At 37.9% G+C, this 23166-nt stretch overlaps 1 protein-coding gene across 2 annotated transcripts in view; it reads left to right on the top strand.

The window, feature by feature from the left end:
* Positions 1-18317, top strand: part of kcnh1a (potassium voltage-gated channel, subfamily H (eag-related), member 1a) — a 43081-nt gene extending 24764 nt beyond the window's left edge. For both annotated transcript variants that reach the window (XM_044373630.1, XM_044373629.1), the window contains 4 exons: positions 5322-5521; positions 7599-7851; positions 12254-12450; positions 16947-18317. In XM_044373630.1, the coding sequence (XP_044229565.1) occupies positions 5322-5521; positions 7599-7851; positions 12254-12450; positions 16947-17819 (1523 nt within the window). In that variant the 3' untranslated portion in view covers positions 17820-18317. The remainder of the gene's footprint in view (positions 1-5321; positions 5522-7598; positions 7852-12253; positions 12451-16946) is intronic.
* The last annotated feature ends 4849 nt before the right edge of the window (positions 18318-23166 follow it).

Below are 23166 nucleotides of genomic sequence, written 5' to 3'. Positions count from 1 at the left end.
CATGAGAAGCATGACTACACTCTCTAAAGCCACAATCCACTGAGGTAGGTGAATAAATGAATTATAGATAGAGCCATCACTGTTCAGAAAATAGAACTTTACAGTTGATTAGCTGAGCAATATTTCCAACTCCCCTTTAACTTAGAATATGCCGCTCAGGTTGAATTATTTCTAATGCCACAATCACTAACTGCACTTTTATTTCAACTACCATAGCCCTCCGTTCCCAAAGGCACTTTCACCAACTGTTCTGTAGATTCCTTTAACAAAAAAATCACATGTGAAAACCCCTCTGAGCTTCAAAGCATGTGTGTATTTCTGGGAACACTTGAACACACTGGACGTTTTACACATTTCACTATATTGAAACCGACATGTGTTCAGTGACTTTTTACATGTGAGGTTATTTGATTTTAATTATGATTATTAATTGTGTGAAAGTTGAATATGGCTGCATTTTGATGATAAAAATGTGTAATGAATGTTGCATAGTTAATTTATCATTCAATTTTAAACATCTGACATTTTCTTCCATTTTGTTAAAATAAAACCATTCAAATTTTAAAATAAAAAGAAAGAAATGTCAATTTTCCAGCATCTAGTGCACTTAGCAGTAGCGGTTGCTAGTAGAGGTTACTTCCTAACTTATTAATTGAACAAATATGCCAATTTAATCACCAAAGCTATTTGAAAGGCTGAAAAAAATATAAGATGTGGGCAATGATTTGTTCACATTCTTGTGACCAGTGTTACAGAACAGTTTTAATAGTTAGTAAAGCTGAAATAAACAAAATACACTGACACAGTATGCTGTGTGAATGTATGTGACATTCATACGATGTAAAAGTAAGTTCCAAATTGTTTTTTAAAGACTTGTGTGTAGCTTCTACCATTCTGTTTCATCAAACTATTGTCAACTGCAGTCAGTCCACTTTAACACAGTATTGTGCAGTAAAGAAAGAGCTTTTATTCTTGCTTTCATTGGACTCATTACCTCAGTCTGCTGTGTCATGTTGTGCTGAATTATTGAGATTTACTGGAGCGTGATGCATCACACATAAGTTCTCGGTATTTCTGAAATGCCTCATAAAAACAAAACACAGCTGAAACAACAAATAAGAAGGCTATTCCTCAGAGATCACAGTTTAGTGGAGCATTTTAACAAGACTTGAGGCTTACTGGCAGTTTTAAGCTTGTAAAGAGGCCATATATGAGTGATAAATCCAAACAAAATGGACATCAAATATGTCAATATCTGAATAAGATTGGTAAAAATGGCATTAAAGGACCATTTTGCCAATTTTCAGCCTTATTTCTAGCTATCTGAAATAGGGATATAGTATGAAAAATACTGCAGTTGTCACCGATGTTCTTGGTGTCTCTGGGGTGCAGCTGCAAAATCTGTTGTTCATCCAGCACCAGCGCCATCATTTGACATGTATAGTGATGTAGTTTGGGGCACAGAAGAACTACAGGCCTTTAAGTGGTTCCTTCAATGACGGTCAAATGTGGATCTCCCAAAACACTCCGCTTACCATGTTACGCTAGCGAATGGGAAAATCAGACAACAGTGTGGCGGAGGAAGTGACCACCGGAGGCTTTGTAGCATTGGCCGGTGACCAGTGAGGATGGTCAGAAAAAATGGCAACAGACTGAAAACTCAGCAAACTTTGTGGTGATTTGGTAAACCTGACTTTGTTTTCTGACAGAATATTATATCAGACTTTGACTCTGAATACATAACAGCACATCAGCGACTGTGTTGCCTGTAACTTTTGTGACTGCATCTGATTTTAATCACAATCCGGCGTCCAGCTCCTCATCACGATAAAAGAAACAGCGTTTAGTTGCAGTTTTCCACCGCTTTATCCACAATTATTTCCCAAACCAAGCTGAAATAGACATAGAGACATTTATTGACTGTCCACCGGCAGCTCTGGAAGCATTCAGCTTTTGTATCGGTAAATTTGCATTGATCCACATAACAGACTCCAATGCGCAATTTGATTTATGATCCATGCACACCGATGATATATCCAGATTTGAGGAAAAACGTTTTGTAAATGAAAATAAACCTCAGTAAAGAGATATAACTCATGAACTTTGTCTCTGCTAACCGGCCACTTTGCTGGGAAACGTACATGCCGCCTTTCGTTCCGTAACACGCCATCAGTAGCAGATTGTATGGGACGTGTGCAATGCATTCTTGTTATTGTAGGATTCACCCTTAAGAGCGATATGGGGAATCTACAACCTTTTTCTCAGTTTTTTCTAGTCATATGGCACCAATTTCAAAAATAACTGCACATTTCTTCTACATAGGTGACCTAGTTTTAAGAAATCATCACAGCGGTGAAGTTTCCCTTTAACAGCATGAATAATGTCTATTTATGTCACCTCTTCTGGTTTACCTGCACACAGAACTGTAGACCTAAATAACACTGACTGGATTGTTATTTTGTTAAGAAACCTGCCCCCACAAACTCACAGGAACCTGCTAAGAAGGAAGCAGGTTTTCACAGCATGTCCTTCTTTCCGCATCTCGATATGAAACATTTATAAGGTATCTTCTGCTTGTGTGGCTCATAATGCAGTGTACAGCGCGGTGCCATTATGTGTGACTGCACGCGGAGGAGCAACACCTCGGAGCAATAACTGACACCGCCACATCAATTTAGCACAGCGCTCCCTCCGATCCCTCTGCAATCACTCTTCACCTCTGTTGTACTTTTTTCAGGCACGGTCTCAACCCTGAGACGAGAGTATGATTATCCCCTCACTCTCTCTCTACCTTTTGGCTGTTCAGGCTTATGAATACAATCTCAGGAGAACTGGCAAAAACTCATCTGCACACTTGTCTCTGTTTTACATTTTTCATTGTGAGATACAAGTCATCTTAAAAACCAGACAGCCTCAGGAGGATTCAGTTGTAGATGCAATCTACTGTAGTTCGTGGCTGTTCTCTATGAAATATGGATGCCCTGATACTGTTCTATTTTTACCGTCAGCACTGGATCGGTGCTGGCAGTAGAAGATCACAGTGTGACGAGGGACTGGGATGGGGGGGGGGGGGGGGGGGGATGGCATGGGGAAGGGGGGGCGGGGGGGGGGGACCATGCATATGTCTTGTTTCTATAGCAACTGTTGGCCTTGGGATTGAGTTTCTGACAACTGTCTTTTAACTACCTTCAAACAAGCCAGCTGTTGGATGCTGAGCAACACTGCGACAAAGTTGTGTACGTCAGCAAGTAAAGAGCGTTGTTGGGGACTAGATGAAGCTCCATTTTCCGCGGGGACCGATTGAATTTCCTTTGTCACAGCATTTTCTGCTTATCAGAGAAGTGAGCGTTGCCATCTGCGCTCAAGCTCGAGGTAGCCCTCAAAAGGAGACGAATGTCAAAACATCTTAGATTCAATCAGCTCAAACCTTTTTAAAAGCTTTCAGCTTCTTCTGATTTTGATGCCTGCAAATGTGCACTACTGAGAACATGTTACAAACAAAAACATATTAAGTGATAAAGCAAATTGCAGTATACTGCAGCGGTTGATAACCACGGCGGTACCATTAAGCGGTGGTGATGAAAAGATGAAAGTTGTGGTTATCCTCGCCCTTGGGGAGTTTTGATAGCTTTTTTTTATTAGTATTATTCCCTGTGCGGTTTTCCAACACTTTGATTGTGCGCAGTAAAAAATAAACAAACGCATCATACACAAACACATGCACAGGTTACTGTCATCATCTGAGGATAATTGAAATGTGTGGCTGGCATGTTTCCTCTCCGTCCCTTCTTGCAGGGCTAATTAGGGCTCGATTGCCAGGAGAACACTACACACACTGAGCAGACATCTGATGGCTTTGATCCACGCACACGCCAGCTGTTGCACCAGTTCAACCACCTCAGAGATGCACTGCTATATGCTTTCTTTTCCTTCTCTGTAATTCCTCTATCACAAGACAAGTTAGTAGGATGTAGCTACATGTGGATGGATGGTTACACACACTCATACTCGTGTTTTTTTTTCCCTTTTGGTGAGAGTTTTGCTGATTACATTTGGAGGGAATGATGAGTTGTAATTGTTAATTTCCCATGTGATTAATCAGGCTCATCCCATTAAACAATATTGTTGTAGTGCAAATTTGGTCTGATACATCATGTGATGTAATGTAGTGTATAAATCACCAGTGAGAGATGAGAACCTTGTACGACCAATGTGCTGGACCAATTTTTATGTCCACTCAGATTTTAAACCCACATTTGGAGATTTTAGTGTAAATTCAGCTTTAAAATGTATGTTCTTTTAAATTAAAATTTTGCAAATGTTTATTTTTTAAATCTTGCAGTCAAAAGTTTGGACACACTTTCTCATTCAAGTGAATGTCCTTTTAAACCCAGAATCAATTTCTGGATATTTTTATATTTAATCTCAAAATTCTCCAACTTTCATCTTTCAAATTTCATGTCCTGTCATTTTTTGTGTCCCTAAAAATATTTTTTGGAGATTTCCATGTCCTTGTAAATACAGCGTTTCATGTTAAATCCTAAATTCTAATAGAGAATTATGTGGCCTTGCTTTTGATATTGATGTCCTTTTAAATTCAGATTTTGGAAATGTTTGTTTTTTAAGACCCAGTCTTGGGGAAATTTATGCCCTCATAAACCAGGTATTGTTGATTTTTGTGTCCTTGTAAATCCAGCTTTTTAACCATGACTCTGAGATGTTTTCTGTCCTTGTATACCAGGTTTTTGAGATTGGTATTGTCTCGTAAATCAATTTCTGGAGATTTTTGTGTTTAATCTCAACTTCAGAAAATTTAATATCTTGTCAAATCATTCTTTTGGGTCCTTTTTGTCCCCTCAAAAATTTTTCATTTCCTTGTAAGTGATGTATTAAACTTTTATGTTTATGTTCATGTTAAATCCCACTACAGCATTGTGTCCTTGCTTTAATAAGCCTTTAATAAATCTTTCAAACCCCCACTGAGCCACAGGATGAGCTGAGAAATGAATACAGATAATTTTCAGTAAAATCACTGACAGAAGGATTTTACTCAAAATTACACATTATTTGCATCTTTCACTCTTTTTAAATTTCTTTCCATATGATGTCAATACATACATACACCATAATAATATTAACAATTTGTAATTATTGTAATTATTTCTTGTGTGACTGAGTAAAGTTATAGTACATATTGAGGTAGTTCATATCTTATCTTCTGCAAACACCTTCATTTTCAAGACCAACACGGACTGTTTGATGACGCTTCAGATTCTCAAAATTAAAACTTCTTCCTTTTCCTTGTCTCCGTCTTTCCTCAGCTCTTCTGTATGCCACCATCTTTGGTAACGTAACAACGATCTTCCAGCAGATGTACGCCAACACGAACCGTTACCATGAGATGTTGAACAGCGTCCGTGACTTCCTCAAGCTCTACCAGGTGCCCAAGGGCTTGAGCGAAAGGGTCATGGACTACATTGCCTCAACCTGGTCCATGTCACGGGGTATAGACACTGAAAAGGTACATAAATCTGTAGTATGTAAGTGCTTGTAAATGTCTCCTCAGTATTATTGTTTATTCTCCCTTTGACTTTTTAAACATTTTTTCTTGCCATAAATTGATGAGAAGACTGTTACCACTCAATCAGGGGTCAGGGGATTGTTAGCTTAGCTTAGCATTAAGACTGCAAGCAGGGGGAAACAGCTAGCCTGGACTCAAGGAAGTCACTGCTCCCAGCCAAGAAATATTCCAGCACATAACCTCCTGTAAAACCACAATTTGTCATTTTTTACACTTCAGTTTAGACGTGCTGGTAGGCAGGTTTTCTTAGATGTGAACAGAGCCAGACTAGATGTTATTTCCTGTTTCCAGTGTTTATGCTAAGCTAAGCAAAGCTAACCATCCCCTGGCCCTAACTTCATATTTAACGGAGAGATATGAGAGTGGTATCTATCTTCTCTGCAAGAAAGAAAACAAGCATTTTTCCTAAAAATGTCTAATTAATCCTCTAATGGGTCACTGAAAAGTTGCTTCATTCATTTGTTCTCAGTTTATCTTTTTATTGTTATTTTGTTTTGTAAAAGTAATGAGGTGGTTTTTTTTTTTTTTTGGAAAATGTGTCAGCCTATGAAAAGCAGACAGCCATCCTACTCATTCAGATGATGCTAAAATGATTTCAGCAAGTGGAAATCATGTATGAAAGCAGCTATATTCAACTGATGGTCTGGTTGATATTAAAGCCAGAAAGCATTTATATCACTTGTCGATTTGAGTACAGCTTTCCTCAAATTAGAAACTTAACATCTAACAAGTCAAGAATATTGTAATTATTAAACTTTTGCATCCAAGTAGTTAATCTAAATGATCAAACTGTGTTACTTATTGTGTTCCTCTTCAGGTGTTGAGCTTGCGCTGCATCTATATATCATTTATTTGTTTGGCTTAAGGCCACACTAAAGGGTCTAAAAATGGCACATAATCCCTCTCTGCTTGACATTCATCTTCAAAGAGATTTGTTTTAAAGGCAGAGCCCTGCGATGGCCTGGCATCCTGTTGATTAGGTGTACTTGAACAACACGCTGCCACTCAGTGACACTCAGCAGAGAGGTGGCTGGACTCGGTCGGTAGCAGCGTCCATGTGACCTTCATGTGAAACTCCAACATGAAACAATGTTTATAGTGGAAAAACTGCATTCAGTACCGTCTGATAGATAGTTACTGAGAAACAAAGAAACTCTAAATGTGTTATCTGTAGTCTGAAAACACCTGCTATATTTTCTTTTTTTTTTGTGACAGTTAATGTGTTTTTTGAGAACAATAACCTGGAGGCAGATACTGTGGAAATTCATTTGAGACGTTCACACACAGTTCAACAAGTACCTACATGTAGCATGGATTTACGATAATGGCTATCACCAAATGTAAAACAGTCCTCAAATGATCTTATCTCATACATTTAAGTTCCTAATATTCATATTGAAAAAGTGACTACAGATAAAGGTCTACCAGGATCTTTTCTGCACTTTCATTAAGTTTCCTTCTCCTGTCCTTTGATGAAACAATCCCAACTCAAGGTCCACTTAATAACTTTTTTTGTCCTTTTTCCTCTGACTGTAAGAACGTGACCTCATCACTGTTTGTTCACACTTGACCAAGTCTTGAATAAGGTTAAAATTTATTGAAGACTGTCCACCAGCTCATTAATTAAAGTGTTTCACCTTCTCTCTATTTATTTAACCAAAAATATTATAATAATAATATTTCCTGTTTTTAATTTTATCTTCCTCCACAATTGTCGACATGCTATTTCAAAGTATGATCCACAACGCAAGGGACAGAATTTTGCTGGAGAAATATTCTATCCCTGTATTTTGTGTTATTTTTCAGATTTATTTGTCAGATTTAAGAATATCAACTGTGGGATGCAGTGTTGAAAAACTCACCATGTAATTTTAGGGTAATTGTGGAATATAAATCCCTTCTCAGCTCCTTAAATCCCCCAAAATCCAAGAAGAATACTGAGGACATGTCCTTCAGTATAACCGGATAAAAAACAAATCAGTCAGACTTTTCATCTTTGCAAACTTTGCTTTTCCAGGTGTTGCAGATTTGTCCCAAGGACATGAGAGCAGATATTTGTGTTCATCTCAACCGGAAGGTTTTTAAAGAGCACCCGGCTTTCCGACTGGCCAGCGACGGGTGTCTCAGAGCGCTTGCCATGGAGTTTCAGACCATCCACTGTGCGCCTGGCGACCTGATCTACCACGCTGGCGAAAGTGTGGACAGCCTCTGTTTTGTGGTGTCAGGATCGCTGGAGGTCATTCAAGATGATGAGGTGGTTGCCATTTTAGGTGAGTTGAGCACTTTTATTCAAACAACCCTGAAACTCCTGAAAGTATTGTATTGTAGTATTGTCTAAACAAGAGTTTACAGTAAATGTGGGTACGTGCTTTTGATTTAATATGTTTCACTGTGACTTTAAGTACTTAATCTCTTTTTTTTGCAAATATTTCTGACCTAAAACAGTTTGCAAGAGTTTTTAATATTTTTCTTTACATAGTTGTGGCCATATGCACTTGAATAATTTAATGAAACCAGGACTTCTGAGACCCTTTTGAAGAAATTTTCCAAATTTTTTATGTATATCTTCTATCTAAATTGAAATCAGAAGTAGAGATGCAACTAACGATCATTTTCATTATCAATTTATCTAATTATTAATTTTTTGATTAATTTTTTTAGTCTATGCAGTGTCACAAAATGAGAAAAAAAAATCCCCATTGCAAATTCCCAGAGCCCAAGATGACATCTTCAACAGTCCAAAACCCAAAGATATTCAGTTTACAATGACACAGACAAAGAAGAGCAACAAATCTTTGCATTTGAGAGACTGGAACTAGAGAATATTCAGCATTTTTTCAGTATTTTGGCTTGAAAAATAACTGAAACAATTATTCGATTATTCGATTAATTACTTTTCTGTCAGTTGACTCATCGATTAATTGACTAATTGCTTCAGCTCTAATCAGAGGATTGATATAATAAATAATGGAATTAATCACTTCAGTTTATTTCATCAAAGAGGCAGTAAAGGCTTCTCATCCCCCAACTGTCGAAGGACCTGTCCCAGATCTGCTCTAATTTTTCAGAATACAAAGTTATGGTATGTGTGTATAAAAGATTGGTCTCTTAAAATACAACTGAAACCAAAAATACAAGATGCAGATTTGCTGTTATCTTGCCCCTAACTGAATTTGTCATCTGAGAGTCACATCAACACCAAAAGGATGGGCATCGATGACAGCAGACAGGCCTTTCAGACAAACGGGCCTCCAGCACTGTTGTAAGAAAACATTTTTGCATCATAGTACAACATTTAGTTTGTTAGAAGACTTTTTTAAAATCCTCCTTTTTTTTTTTCTTTCTGTGCAGCAGCACTTTCTAAAATGTTTCTGACTGCAGTGAAAGCTGAGCCCTTTGGGGATCGTCATCTGCTGAGTCATGAACTCAGGATTTGGACAAACACAGATACCCGATCCTCTCAGAAACATTTTGAATACGCTCCGGCCAACTTGATCTTAGTTTCAGTCTTAAGGAAACTCTTCAGAATGGCTCATGAATTTTTCAATCGTGGTCTGTATATAAAACCCTCATATGTCAGTATTAAACACAAGCCTGGCCAAAAAGACATGTACATAGTTACTACATTTTTATATTCTGATATATTTTTTTGAGTTTTTAGAACACAAATCAACACTTTGTTTTTGCAATACACACAAAATATTACAAAACACAGACAATGATACAATAAAACTCCCATATCTCATTATAAAGTCTTATTATAAAACTTTCTGGCTGAGCCTTGGGTGGTGTTTCAGCATTTGTGCGACTTCGGTTTAGTGTTTTTCTGTCTGAGGAGAATGAGCTGTCAAACAAGTGTTGTACAGAGGGCCACAAGCAAAAGGTCAGGATCAATACCTGTGACAAATGAAAACAAAAACTATTAACATATGGCTGTGGGTGCTCAGTTCTCACCTGCATTATAGGCAATTTTCATCTATTTGTGGAACAAGTTTCACTAATTTGCCCAGCCACTCTTCCATCGCACCTTGATGTCTAAGAAATGAGTCTACCATACTTTTTATCTTTATCTTTGTCACCTTTATCAAGATGCAAAAGAGAGGATCTTTTTCTTTGCTTATGCTGGTTAGATTAAATCCCAGCAGAGTATTTGCTTTTTAAAACCTCATCCATTAATTTGCTGAATAATTGATTCAGTGAGTAATGGATGGCGTGTTCTAGCAACCCCAGTGAAACCGTCTTGGCTGTTTTCTGTCAATAACCAGCTATAAGTTCCTTCTTCCAACAAGTAATATACTGCCAGGCTGATACCATTGACCCAGATGGAGCCCCAAGTGATAAACAAAACACTACTATGAATCGCATTCTCATTAACATCCTAATGGCACTGTGGAGGAGAAACAACATGTAAAGTATACCTGTGAGAAGTTACATCTCATCTAAATCTCAGACTAATCTTAATGGCCAAATACTGTGCAACAGCTCTAAATGTCATTTATCACTGTAACTCATCTGTGTATCAGTGATAGGTTTATTGATGCTTTTGCAACTTTAATGCTTTTTTTTTTCACTTTTGTAGGCTGCATTTTATACAAGTTGTCATCAAGTGTTTCAAAGAACTAATCAGATGTTTCAGACACATAAAATCAAATTCATGAATATTTGCTGCATTCATCATGTATGAGAAGCTGTTGATTTGGATGCAAATTGTGTTGAGTCATTATATACTTAATGGGTTTTTTTTGTTGTTGTTTTATGGCCATGTTGAGCCTTTCAGACTTTAAATAGCGCTCTCGATGACTCACTGCCGTGGTCAGCTCTGACTGTGCTGCACAAGTGTCAACACGTTGAGCACTTACAAATACTTAAATTATCTAATGTGCTACAGACTTTTTATACCAGGTGGCAAAATGTCGTAAAAACTGTATAAATATTGTCCTGGTCAACAGGTTAACCACCATTCAGTGTGCAACCCATATTTAGCTGCAGGTAACTGTGTGCTATGTCATCTTTTAAAGGACCAGTGTGTAAGATTTTGGGAGACTTATTGGCAGAAATTGAATATAATATTCATATGTTTTATTAGTGTATAATCACCTGAAACCAAGAATTGTTGTGTTTTTGTTACCTTAGAATGAGCCCTTTATATCTACATAGGAAGCGGGTCCTCTTCCACGGAGCCCACCATGTTGCACCGCCATGTTTCTACAGTATCCCAGGACGGACAAACCAAACACTGGCTTTAGAGAGGGCCTTTCGCATTTTTTGCGAGTTTTGTGGCCACCATAGGTTCTCCTACACGCTTGGAAGGGGAGGGGTTGAGGGGAGGGGTATTTGGTCGGTTGCATTCTGCAACCTCACCTCTAGATGCCACTAAATCCTACAGACTGGTCCTTTAATTCTGATATTACACTCTGAGGTGCCCTGATGTAAAAAAAACATGTTTACCCCTTTATCTAGTCTGTTATTACTTGAATTTAAGGATCCAATTCTCTTTAAAACTACAAGCAAACAGAGCGTAATGGTGTGTGGGGCAAAATCAAGTGATTACATGGTTGATTAAAAATTACCAGTATCACTTTTTAACAAGGCATCCTTTATAAAAGGGTTAATAAGGTGTAACTACTGGCTTTATTAGTGGTAAAAAGATAGGTTTTCAAGTCCATCTTTATACAACACACATGCCCATGTAGAGTTTTGTTGTTACTCCTGTCCATACTGGCAGTGAAGAGATCTCTTCTCAAAGCACTTTCAATTTAAGTGATGGTGGACAAAATATACAGTCCTTATTCTGTGTAAAAATAACTTCTAAAGTTCAGCAGAGGTTCATATGAGGCTGCAGCAGTCTGAGTTAAAAGTTACAGCCTTTTACTACAAAACTCCCTCTTTGTGCTTTACAGACTGTTTGCTGTGTTTGAGCCTCAGCAGAAGGATGATGACATAAAGAGTGACGCTTGATTTGACTAACTACCATTACTAAAACCTCATTTTGACTTTGGCTGAACTTCTGAGTGCATTTTTGGACAGGAGGAGGATTGCGGATGTTGTCCTCCATCACTTACATTGAAATATGTTTTTCTTTGAGGTCAGTATGGACCAATTACAGCGAACAATAACTCTCTCACTTTACATATGGGCATGTGAGTATTACCTTAAGACAGACTTGAACTAACGTGAACCTGTTCTTCCATAAGTCATTTACTAAGCCATTATTAAGATCTACTTTTGGGTTGCAAGACTGAAAAATCTCTTTGACTGGATCGACAACTTGGACACCTATTTCTAGACCAAAATGTTGGTAAATATTTGGAACAAAATACATTTATTGACAACTTATTAACACTGTTAACTACAGACATGATGGCTTATTAGAAAGTGAGAAAGCTATGAGTATCTATTAATAGATTAACAGTATTTACAATTGTTATTACCAATTAGAAAGGATTAACACCTGCAAGTAGGATTTTACAACCAAATTTGATCTAATAAAGGGCATCTGACTGATATATGGAAGCAGCAAATGATGTATTGATTAATAAAGCCATTAGTTACAACTTACAAACCCCTTTATAAAAGATGCCTTGTTAGAAATTGTTCCGAAATGATCTTTTCTTTACCGTGACGAGCAAACATTTAGAAAACACAGGCTTAATTTCAGCCTTCCCTCTGCAGGTAAGGGAGATGTATTTGGGGATGTTTTCTGGAAAGAGGTGACTCTTGCTCAAGCCTGCGCCAACGTCCGAGCTCTGACCTACTGCGACCTCCACGTCATCAAACGCGATGCTTTGCAGAAGGTGCTGGAGTTCTACACAGCGTTCTCCAACCACTTCTCAAGAAACCTGCTGCTCACTTACAACCTGCGTAAGAGGGTGAGTGACTCTTCAAACACCAAAGGAAAAAAAAGTTACAGTGAACTCAAATAGACACGCAGTCAGATTTGGGTTCTTTATACAACACTTTTATGTTGGAAATGTTCAGATATCAGCTCCCTCACTTCCACAACAGCTACATACGTAGAGCTTGTTAGAAAATATTGAACTGTAGATGCAGAGTAGGAGTTTCTGGCACAACTTCACCTACTTCCAAGGTGCACGGAGAAGGGAAAAAAGTCCAGAGATCAGACCTCTAGCAACATTTATAGTATAAAGAACAACTTTAATAGCTAGAAAATATTGAACTGCATGAATTGTGTCCTTTAAGTGTACACAATATTTTAAAAAAAGAAAATATTTAAAGCACATAATTTATTGCATTACCATTTTCTTGACAATCACGAAAATGGCTAAAAAGAAAAGAAAAGGAAGTAAAAAATTATGACAATATCAACATAGCTAGAATACTCAGTTCCAGGTTATTTTGGTACAATTGGCTGTAAAGCTGTTTGTTATACTGACAATGTATGTATAATGTTGTATGTTGTTGACCTCGTCTCAGTATACCTCAATATAATTAATCATCTACAGCTTCCAAAATTACCATGAAGTTTAATCAACACCTCTATAACAGTTTCAACACAAACCATAACCTTAATGAAGGTTGTATTTATTGCAGGGCTGTTGTATTAGACTGACATAATTACAGTTCTAGGTGTACCTAATACGCTGGCAGCTGATTATATAGTCTGTTCTATGAAATTGAGAAATTAATTTTGTTTGTAAATTGTGCCTAAATCTAGTTTAAAGTTATAAACCTTAAACTTTTCATGAAGTCATATCTGATGTTCAGCATTTTTCAGCAATAGCCATTTAATATACAGTAAAATTTCATAAGAAAATAAAGATTTTAAACTTTCTCTTTTCCACATGGTTTGTCTGCTTCTTGAAATATGATTAATTAGATTTTCATCTACCACTGACCTGTTACTCTTCCTCTAGGCCATTATCTTTAATAAGAGCTTTTACTTAATGTGGACACCTTGCACTTTTTATTATGGTGACAATTTATAATTACTGTGGTGTTTTTGCACTGTGCTCCCCAGAGATCACATAGTAATAATGGTGAGCAAGTACAGTAATGGCTTTTCTCTCTACAGGTGCAGTTTTTTGTTCAACACTGCTCATGTTAAAGAGATAGTTTGATTTTGGGAAATAGGCTGAGAGGTATATGCAAAGATTGATATTACTCTCATGTTTGTCAGTTAATTGTGGAGCTACAACCAGGAGATTGTTAGCTTAGCTTAGCACAAAGACAACAGGGGAAACAGCTAGTCTGGCTCTGTCCGAAGGTAACAAAATCCATCCATCAGTGTCTCTAAAGCTGGGGCTCTACTTGCATATCTTTGCATGATTCTACAGTTCAAAAAACTCTACTTATATGATACTGGCTCTTTATGCAGCCCCTCAGTTCAGCCTCTGGCTGTTATACAAACAGTTAACAAACAGTAGTGGTAGGATTTCATTTCTTTTTCTCGTTCTTTACTCAGAATGGAAACTTCTCAAATACATCAGTACATGTTTGAGCCTGAAAAAGATCCACAATACGTGAGTGGACAACATGAGCAACCCGTGGAACAACCTTAGCTAAAAAGACTACAAACAGCCATTTGTAGGAGTATGCAAATAATCTGACGTCCGTTCAATGTAGAAGTAGAGGTAGCATTGCAAACAGAGCATTCAGAGCAGGCTGAAGCCCTCGCTTTGGACTTTCAGGGAGCATTTTTACATGCGTTCACCTCAAGTTTTGGAACTTTGACTGAGTTTAACATCAATATCCAACATTATAACAGTAAATAAATAACAGAAAATCACAAAAAGCATGATATGACCCCTTTAACTATCCTTTTTTTTTTTCTTTCTTCTTCATCATTCCCTACTGCTTCTCCTGCTACCATAAATATTTAGCACACAATTGCTTTAGAAAATGTCCTGTTGCTTCATTTAGAGCAGGAGTTTCCATAATAACAGATTGACGCCTCCTACAGTCAGAGCTCAAACATATTAAACAGCTAAACAACACAAAAAACACAGTTCCATTAAATTGTCACCATATATTAAAGCCACTCTCACATCCTTCATTCAGAAATGAACGGCTGTGATCAACAACACAAGTGTAGCTACCAATCATTACCTCATTCATAAAAAGGTTAGCCTGTCCAAGAGAGTGCAACTGAGATTGAATTGCCTGCATATGAAGAGGCAATTTCATCTGCTGCATTGAACTAACCATTCACCAGGGTCCTATACTTTCTGAAAGTGTACGGCAGGGAAATCCTGAGATGGATTGAATAAAAAGCCAAAAGCTGCCTTCAATTGGAGCTCAGGAGGTTGTGTGTCTGACTTGGGAAATCCAGCACACGATACGTTCGGCTTTCAAGTGGTGTAAGTTGCGAGAACATGGGTGCTTAGAGACGTAGAAATGGATGTTTTCAGAAATGATAGATTGAGAGATTTTGTGCTTATTGTAATTCAGCCTCGTGCTCAGGAAAGGCAAAAGAGTAGATGATAAAAAATGTATTTAAAAAAACTTTTACCTATCTGGGCTTGGACTTTTTTTTTTTTTTTAAAGCGTCAGTGCATGTCACAGTGCCCGAACTTGGAGCTATCACAAAATTTCCGTTTAAATACTCTTCTCCTGAACACAGAAAAAACGACCTCATTAGCTCTTTTTTTCCAGACACTCTCTGTTCCTGTAGCCAGACAAGGTACTTTCTCATAGATGGAAAATACGAAACATGATGCCTTTCTGTTCATATTCTCTCAGTTAAAGAAATAAATATTTTGGCAAATACGCCTATTGGCTTTCTTGTTGCAAGTTAGATGAGACGATTGATACCACTCTCATGTCTGCACGCTACATATGAAGCTATAACCAGCAGCCAGTTATTTTGTTAATGAACTTTACAGGTGCTGGTATGCAGATTGTGTTTTCTTTAATGTCACTCTGTTTCCTTTATAAGTACATCTAAAATTGTACTGGATTGTAAAGTTTGAACAATGGCTCAAAAAAGGAACAGCTACTTTTGAAGACCATGTGATATGGTTGAAAGCTCCAGAAAAGGCTAGTAAGTGGGATTGTTTTGTCAAACTACTACTTCCAAGTTAAACATATACTTTCATACTTAATAATCAATTATTTTGTTATCTTTCAACAACTGTATCATGTAATCATGGGAGCTGTAGTTGAATGCTAACAAGATAAAATAAAAAGTGTATTTAACCTTTAAAGGACAGGCTCACAATTTTTTAAGTCTGTCTTAAAACAATAGTTAGGTGCCCAAATGAACATTGAAACATGTTTTTCTTGCTGTAATCATTCCTCCTGTTCATACTGACCATTAGAAGATCCCCTCAAAATGCACTTACAACGTAAGTGATGGGGGACAAAATCCACAGTCCTCATTTTGAGCAAAAATTTATTTAAAGGTTTATCCGAAGATAATAAGAGGCTTCAGCCATCAGAGTTAGTCAAATAAAGGGGATATCTTCCACAGTTAGTCGTCTTAGTAAAAAGATCCCTCTTTGTGTCTCGACGGAGAGGGTTTTCCTGCTCAGCTGCAGTGGAAGGATTGTAACAAAAAGAGGGAATTTGGCATTATAGAGAGAGAAACTTTCAAAGACATTGACTTGATTTGACCAATTTGGACGACTGAAGCCTCATATTAGCTTCAAATAAATTTAAATACATTTTTCTACAGTAGAAGGACTGTGGATTTTGTCCACCATCACTTACAATGAATGTGCATTATGAAGAGATCTCTTCTTCTTCTGGTTTATTTCAATGTGATGTATTTCCCATAAATGGCCATTGTTGCTCTATGGGTCATGCTAATTTTGCACTCACCAGCTCCGTTATAGAGATTCGGGGAAACAAGGACAGTGGACCAGAATGAACCAGAGGAATGATTACAACAAGAAAAACATGTCGATATTCATTTGGGCACCTGACCTGACTTGAAATATTGCGAACCTATCCTCAACTACAGTCTGATTGGGAAGAGACAAGATCAAGTTACAGACATCATGTTGCATACAAACAACATCAATCCAAGATACAGAAGGAAAACTCTAAAGCTAAAATTGGCAACACAAATGCTTAAAACAGTTGTCTATTAGCAGCTGCATGATAAGCTAACAGTGTGTTGTCACCCACTGACGCCAGAGGCATGATATGAACTTTCCCTCTGTGTCGTGGGAGTAGCCTCTTTGAGGTGACATTTACAAAGCACGCACAATTTGAAACACATCCTAGACAATCCTCCTCATATAAAATGTACAATCAATAAGCCAGACAAACCTGACCATGTAAATAGATTATAATCTGGTGTTATGCTATTATTTGTTCACCTCAGGAGACTAAACTGACTCAACACAGATGCATTACAATATCATGTGTTTGTGAATCATAAGAACTTTAAATTCTCTTGTAGATCGTCTTCCGAAAGATCAGTGATGTGAAACGAGAGGAGGAGGAGCGACAAAGACGTAAAAATGAAGCCCCTCTGAACTTGCCACCAGATCATCCGGTACGAAAACTCTTCCAGCGCTTTCGACAGCAGAAGGAAGCTCGCCTGGGGTCAGACAAGCCAGAGCTAGATGAACATGACATCGAGAAGGGATCGGTGTTCGTGGACATGCCTATAGCTAACACAGCCATTACCACCACCAGCATTGTCACGGTAACAGAAAGCCCAGCAACACCCTCATCTTCCACGCCTTCATCTTCAACACCCCCCAACTGTACGCCTAAAGACAAGGCGAAGCTGCAGGTGCCGTCTCCAATTTCCCTCGTGGGATGTCGAGTTGCTGCTGAGCCAGTCAAAGTGAAAGGCTGGGGTCGCTTCAAAGAGTCCGTGGCCAAAGCTGACAACTGGAACAAAGTGTCAAAAGCCGAATCCATGGAGACTTTGCCTGAACGGACCAAGGGGCACGAATCACAGATGTCTCTAAAGAAGACAGACTCATGTGACAGCGGTATCACCAAAAGTGACCTGCGATTGGACAAAGTTGGTGACTTGCGCTTGACCCCGCAGGACCGCAGTCCGGTCCAGCCTCCTGAGACCCGACACCCCTTCTACCCCATCCCAGAGCAAACGCTTCAGGCTTCACTTCAGGAGCTCAAGCTGGAGCTGAAGGACGACCTCAAGAGCCTAAATGTTCGAATGTCTGGGCTGGAGGCGCAACTCACTGAGGCGCTTCAACTCCTCAAAGTGAGGAAATCAGCTGCTGGATCTCCGCAGCATCTCTTTGACATTTCTAGACCTGCTTCACCTGAACTGGACAAAGAAGACATCTTCTCTTGAAACATGGAAGACTCATCAGGCAACAGTTTACTGTGAACTCAGCTGGAATCCAGTAATATCCAGATTACTTGGATAGCTGAGGCTGCACTGGGTGCACCATTTAGATTAGGCAACAGTGGTGGTCTTTAAGACTCACCGGCCTTTATCCCAGGTGTTCCTGTTGGTTAACAATGGAACATCACGCTGAGAAGCCGAGGTTGTAGCCCAGATTTTGGTGTCAAACAGTCATGGCATTGAACGCTTGGAGGTTACCTGACAGCCGTATGTTTGTATATAAGCTTGACTTATTTTTCCAGTGCACTATAATGGAAAAATATCTCAAGTGGTTTGATTTTATCTCAAATCAAACTCATAATAGAGTTTGAGAGCCTCAACAGAAGAACTTAATTGTATCTCTGTTGGAAGGCTTCATTAAAAACAGCATGACCCACTGGTTTGTTATTGAATCATTTGTATAAGACTCTTTGCATGTCACATAAAATAGACACGTGCCTCAAATTGCAGATGGTGCATATTTAATTAATTGAGGCCACATAACCAGATATTTGCATTGTTTCTTAGCGACAGTGAAAAAGGACAGTCTTTCACAGATGTTGGAACAGTCTCAGAGTAATTTCCTCAAGCAATTGATGAACTGTTCTTATTGTATCAACTGCCAGGATCATTATGAATTATACAACAGATAACTCCAGCCAAGCAATCTGATTTTCAAAGACATCTTTCAGCAGAACTCATAATTTCCATAAGCCATGGATAGATGTGCTTGATGCAAAATGAAAGTTATCCATCTTTCCTGCTGTGTAGTATTTGTCATATATAAACACTACAGCCACATACACAATACATACACTGCATGAAAGCCATGTATAATTACCTTATTTTAAAACCCATGAGCACAGTAAAGAATGATTTTTTGCATATTATTTCCATAATAAAACATACTTTTTGTAAATCCATGGACTTTCCAATCCAATGGACTTTAGACCAGTTTTTAGCAATGATTTTTTTGCCTTTAATGGCTGCAGAGGAACGTTTTTACATTTGTTACATTGGTTTGCCTGCATGATTTAACGTGTTGGTCTGTCTTCACTTTAAAATATCATCATCATCATCATCATCATGACATGAGATACAAGTTGACTATTAATAAGGAGCGAACACCAAATATATGAAACTCTTAGTAAGTTTTCAATGTTTGCAATGCAGACGATCTCTGTCAGGAAGTAATTTCTATTTGCTTCCAGCTTCCACAAACTTAAACACATGTTCCCTAAAGGCACCTTCAGACTGGAAGATATCTGTATACTAGTAGATATAGTATATATCCAATGCTCTAAAACTTCTGAGTCATCTCATTATGGAAAAAAGGGAGAATTATTATAAAGAACTAAATTACAGAACACCACTTTGCAAAAACAATGTACACAATTTCATGTAATTTTTACATAAAAATGTTTTTTGTTAATTTTTTTTATCAAGATTTTTTATTATTTTATTAGTTTCCCAAAATGGTATTATTATTTATTCTTTCTTATTTCCTTTAATCAAAAGCTTCCCTCTAATGAACTTAAATACACCAGATTGAAGCAGAGTGATCCAGTCAAAATGAATAAAACACGTTTAGAAACAAGTAGACAATGAGTACAGTTTGGTGAATTCTATGAATTTCTCTTTTAATTGTATTTTTTTGTTTGTTTGTTTGAGGTTTTTGTGTAGGAAAACGTCATTCACAGAGCAACAACTTACTACATTACAAAACAGATATAAAACTCTTTCAGCCGAAGATTGTTTCAGCGATACATACCCACAATTAAGGATATTTAAATAAATACTGAAACTGTATATGTCCTTCTTGACCCATGGCTAAATTAGACTGATTGAAGGAATCACTGTCAATTTCACAGTTTTATTTCCTAAATTATTTTAATAAAAATAAATCTGTGAAAATGAATCATTGCACTGTATAAGAACAAAAAAACAGATGTCAGTAGAGGTGACAGGAGGAGCGGGGGCAGAGTGAGAAAACCGAGGGAGGAAAATGTGCATTTAGAGTATTTTTGCGGTGATTGAAATTCATTTTTATTCATTCATCACAGAACCTGCTGAGTCCACGGAAAAAGACAAATCAAACATCAAGTAAAGCAGAGCCACGACTTCTGGTATCAAGCAATAATGAAGCATATTTAATTATTATGGTGGAATGTAGAGCTAAAACATCATCTGTTGATGCTCTTTAAAACTATGAATAATGAAATAAAGTTGAACAAAATATTCAGCAAATATGATTTCTTTTTTTTGAAACAAACTTTTCGCAGTTTTACAGACTGGTTAGTTTATGTAGATTAAATTAATTGAAATCAGCAGTAATAGTGTAAAATACTGCTGATATTAACACTAGTCATAGTTGTATTTCTAAAGCAAATAATTGTTTAACTGTGGACGAGAACTCAAATGTGGTTTTGAGGCGACTTCTGATAAAAGCAGGTCTGGTCTGCTTGAAAGTATCTTTAGTATACGGTAAAAGTGTTCTTGTACATGGCAAAAAATAACCATTGTTCTATATTATTCATTATTTATATGGATAATTTATATTCCTTGCATAACTTCTCTCTTATCAAGAGACAAGCTGAGAGGGACACTGTAAAGAGGAGAAAGATGCTGAGGTCTTTTCTCCCGCATACTCTATATCCCCCATCTCCATCAAAAATTCAGCTTACTAAAAATAAATGGGCCTGTCATCACAGAAGTGAGAACTCATTTGGGTGAGAGCCAGTGTTTGGGGGTTTTTATGGGTCTATTTTCACAAAGAAGTTTGATCTTAGAGAGGAAAAAGCTCTAAAATTTACTTGCTATCAGAGAATTCATGAAGCTGACACTCACACACAAGTGACGGGATCAGAAATCAAAACGAGGCAAAAAGAGGGTACAATTTTAGTTGAAACAGGGTTCTTTGTGCATCTTCCAGCAAAATGCAGCTGAATCAGGCGCTTCTCAGCTTGAGGACGGCAAACTTCCAGAGGAAAATGATGCAAGATCAGAGACTCTAACATACACTGAAGAAGAAGGTGCAAACTTAATAGTCCCATGCTCCCTTTTTAACGACATTTTTCAGCCATTGGTGCAATCTACTTGGTCTCTCACCAGAGACCTTGAAGACCTCAAAAAGAAAGAAATTAGATTTTTCTGGCATTATCACTCTCTCTGAATACTGGAGAGGGAAGCTCATTCCACGTGGCCTGAGGATCAACAAAACACCTTTCTTTGGCTCAGAAGACAAATGAAAATGGGAAAGAAATGGGAACAGATTTTGAACAAATGCTCCTTAGATCTATTGCTTCTGATCATTGAAAAAACAAAAGCAGAAAAAGAAAAAGACCATTGACCATTGAAATTAAGACACTTGAAGAAGAATTGATGGGCAAGGTCAATCAAGAGACTTTTTACTGAATCACAAAAAAGATCTCTGAATCCCCATCCTCATTCTCCACAGAGACCTCCAAGCCTACAAAATGAGAAAATATGAGTGTGACACAAAAGATACTGCAGAGGGCAAAGTCTATGACTGGCATGTGGTTAGGAAGAAATTCTCCAGCAGACGACCCTCTAATTTCTCCAAAGTGAAAGAAGGTTTTCCACCACCAGCTTGAGAGAGTCATCAGACGGGAGCGACGTGGAGGTTTTTTTTACAACCACCCAGAACAAACCAAAGAAGCCGCGCCACGGTGGGGCACAAGAGGACACCGCAGGTCTCACCATCATCCACCGCTTTTAGCGCAACAGGAAGACAGTGATCTCTGATGTGAGTCTCTCTCAAGATGAAAGATCGGTGCTGAGTAAGAGTCTTAGCTTTTCCCCAGCTAACAATATCGACCCATTTAAACTAAAAGTTGATGCATCTCAAACACTTGTTCTCTACCAGGTCAAGTGTCCTATCTAGCTATGTTGCTGATACTAACATCAATAGAGAAGCAACTCCCTTTAAAAAGAAATCCTCGTTTTCATCCAATCTGAATCCCACCATACTCACCTACCGCAAATTGGTGGAAAAAGATTTAGCTGAAATAAACCAGATTTCACATGATGTTAAAAGGAATGTAAATGAATCTGAATTAAAAGCTCCGAGCAATCTAGGAATCTAGGACAGAGATCATCACTCGGCCAGCTGATAAAGGCGGGTCGGTTGTGGTTATGGGTTCTGAGCAATACAGTTCTAGCATGAGAAGTCAACTATCTGAGGCGTATAACTCTTAAGTCAAACCCTACTGACAACTCCAAGAATCAAATTTATGAATATATTGACTCTGCTTTCAAAAGGGGTTTGATAACAGAAAAAGATAAAGACTTCCTGCTTGTTGATTGCCCTACATGTCCTGTCTTTTATAGCCTGCCCAAAGTACATAAATCCACTGTCAATCCTCCCCTCTGCCTGATTGTGTCTTACTGAGCCTCTGTCACAATTTGTTGACTCTTTTCACTAAGAAATTTGTTTCAAGCCTCCCTTCCTTCCTTGGCGACACTGTTGATATACTAAATATTATTAAAGAGTTCAAATATGAACAAGCTGATATCCTGGTACCTTTTTGATGTGCAGGGCCTGTATATATGCATACTTCATGAAATAGGTCTTGATGTTCTCATCCATTAACTCAACAAACATCCAGATGGGATTTTGCCTCCTAATGAATTCCTACTTACACTGTCAGAAATGATTTTTCACCACAAACTTCTTTAAGTATTTGGATTCCTATTACTTGCAATCCCGTCACACAGCTATGGGTAGTGCTTGTCTTGATATGCTTGTCTTGTTGTAGGTCTATGGGAAGAGAAATTCATTCATAACCGACTCCAAAATACATTTTTGTCCAAGATTGCTTTGTGGAAAAGATACATTGATTGTCATTTGAAGAGGTGATAGAGCAGAACTGTCTGATTTCCTGAAATACATAAATTTTACTATCTTTCCATCACCATGGAACAGCATGAAACCTTTGCCCTAACTCTTTACAAGAGAAACAACAGCACTATTGAGACTACAATCTATTGTAACCATACAAAACAACTTATTTGCAACATTACTATTGATCAGTTCTTGAGATTGCACAGAAACTGCAGTTCTGTTACAGATTTCCAGTCTAAAGCTGTTGAAATGAAAGAACGTTTCCACCCTACGTGTCACCCTACATCATATATCTCTTCGGCCTACATACTGAGAGGGAATCCCTGTTAGTAAAGAAAACTAGAGCTATCACTACTTCCTTACGGATCAGTTTCTCTACTGAGTACTCTCCTCTGGCAGGCAGGGTCAAAAATATTATCTTTAAATATTGGAATATCCTCAAAGGTGACC

The sequence above is a fragment of the Thunnus albacares genome, chromosome 14 (assembly GCF_914725855.1).
Source record: "Thunnus albacares chromosome 14, fThuAlb1.1, whole genome shotgun sequence".
Lineage (NCBI taxonomy): Eukaryota > Metazoa > Chordata > Actinopteri > Scombriformes > Scombridae > Thunnus > Thunnus albacares.
The sequence above is the reverse complement of the archived record's forward strand: the minus strand, read 5'-3'. Positions and strand labels throughout refer to the sequence as shown.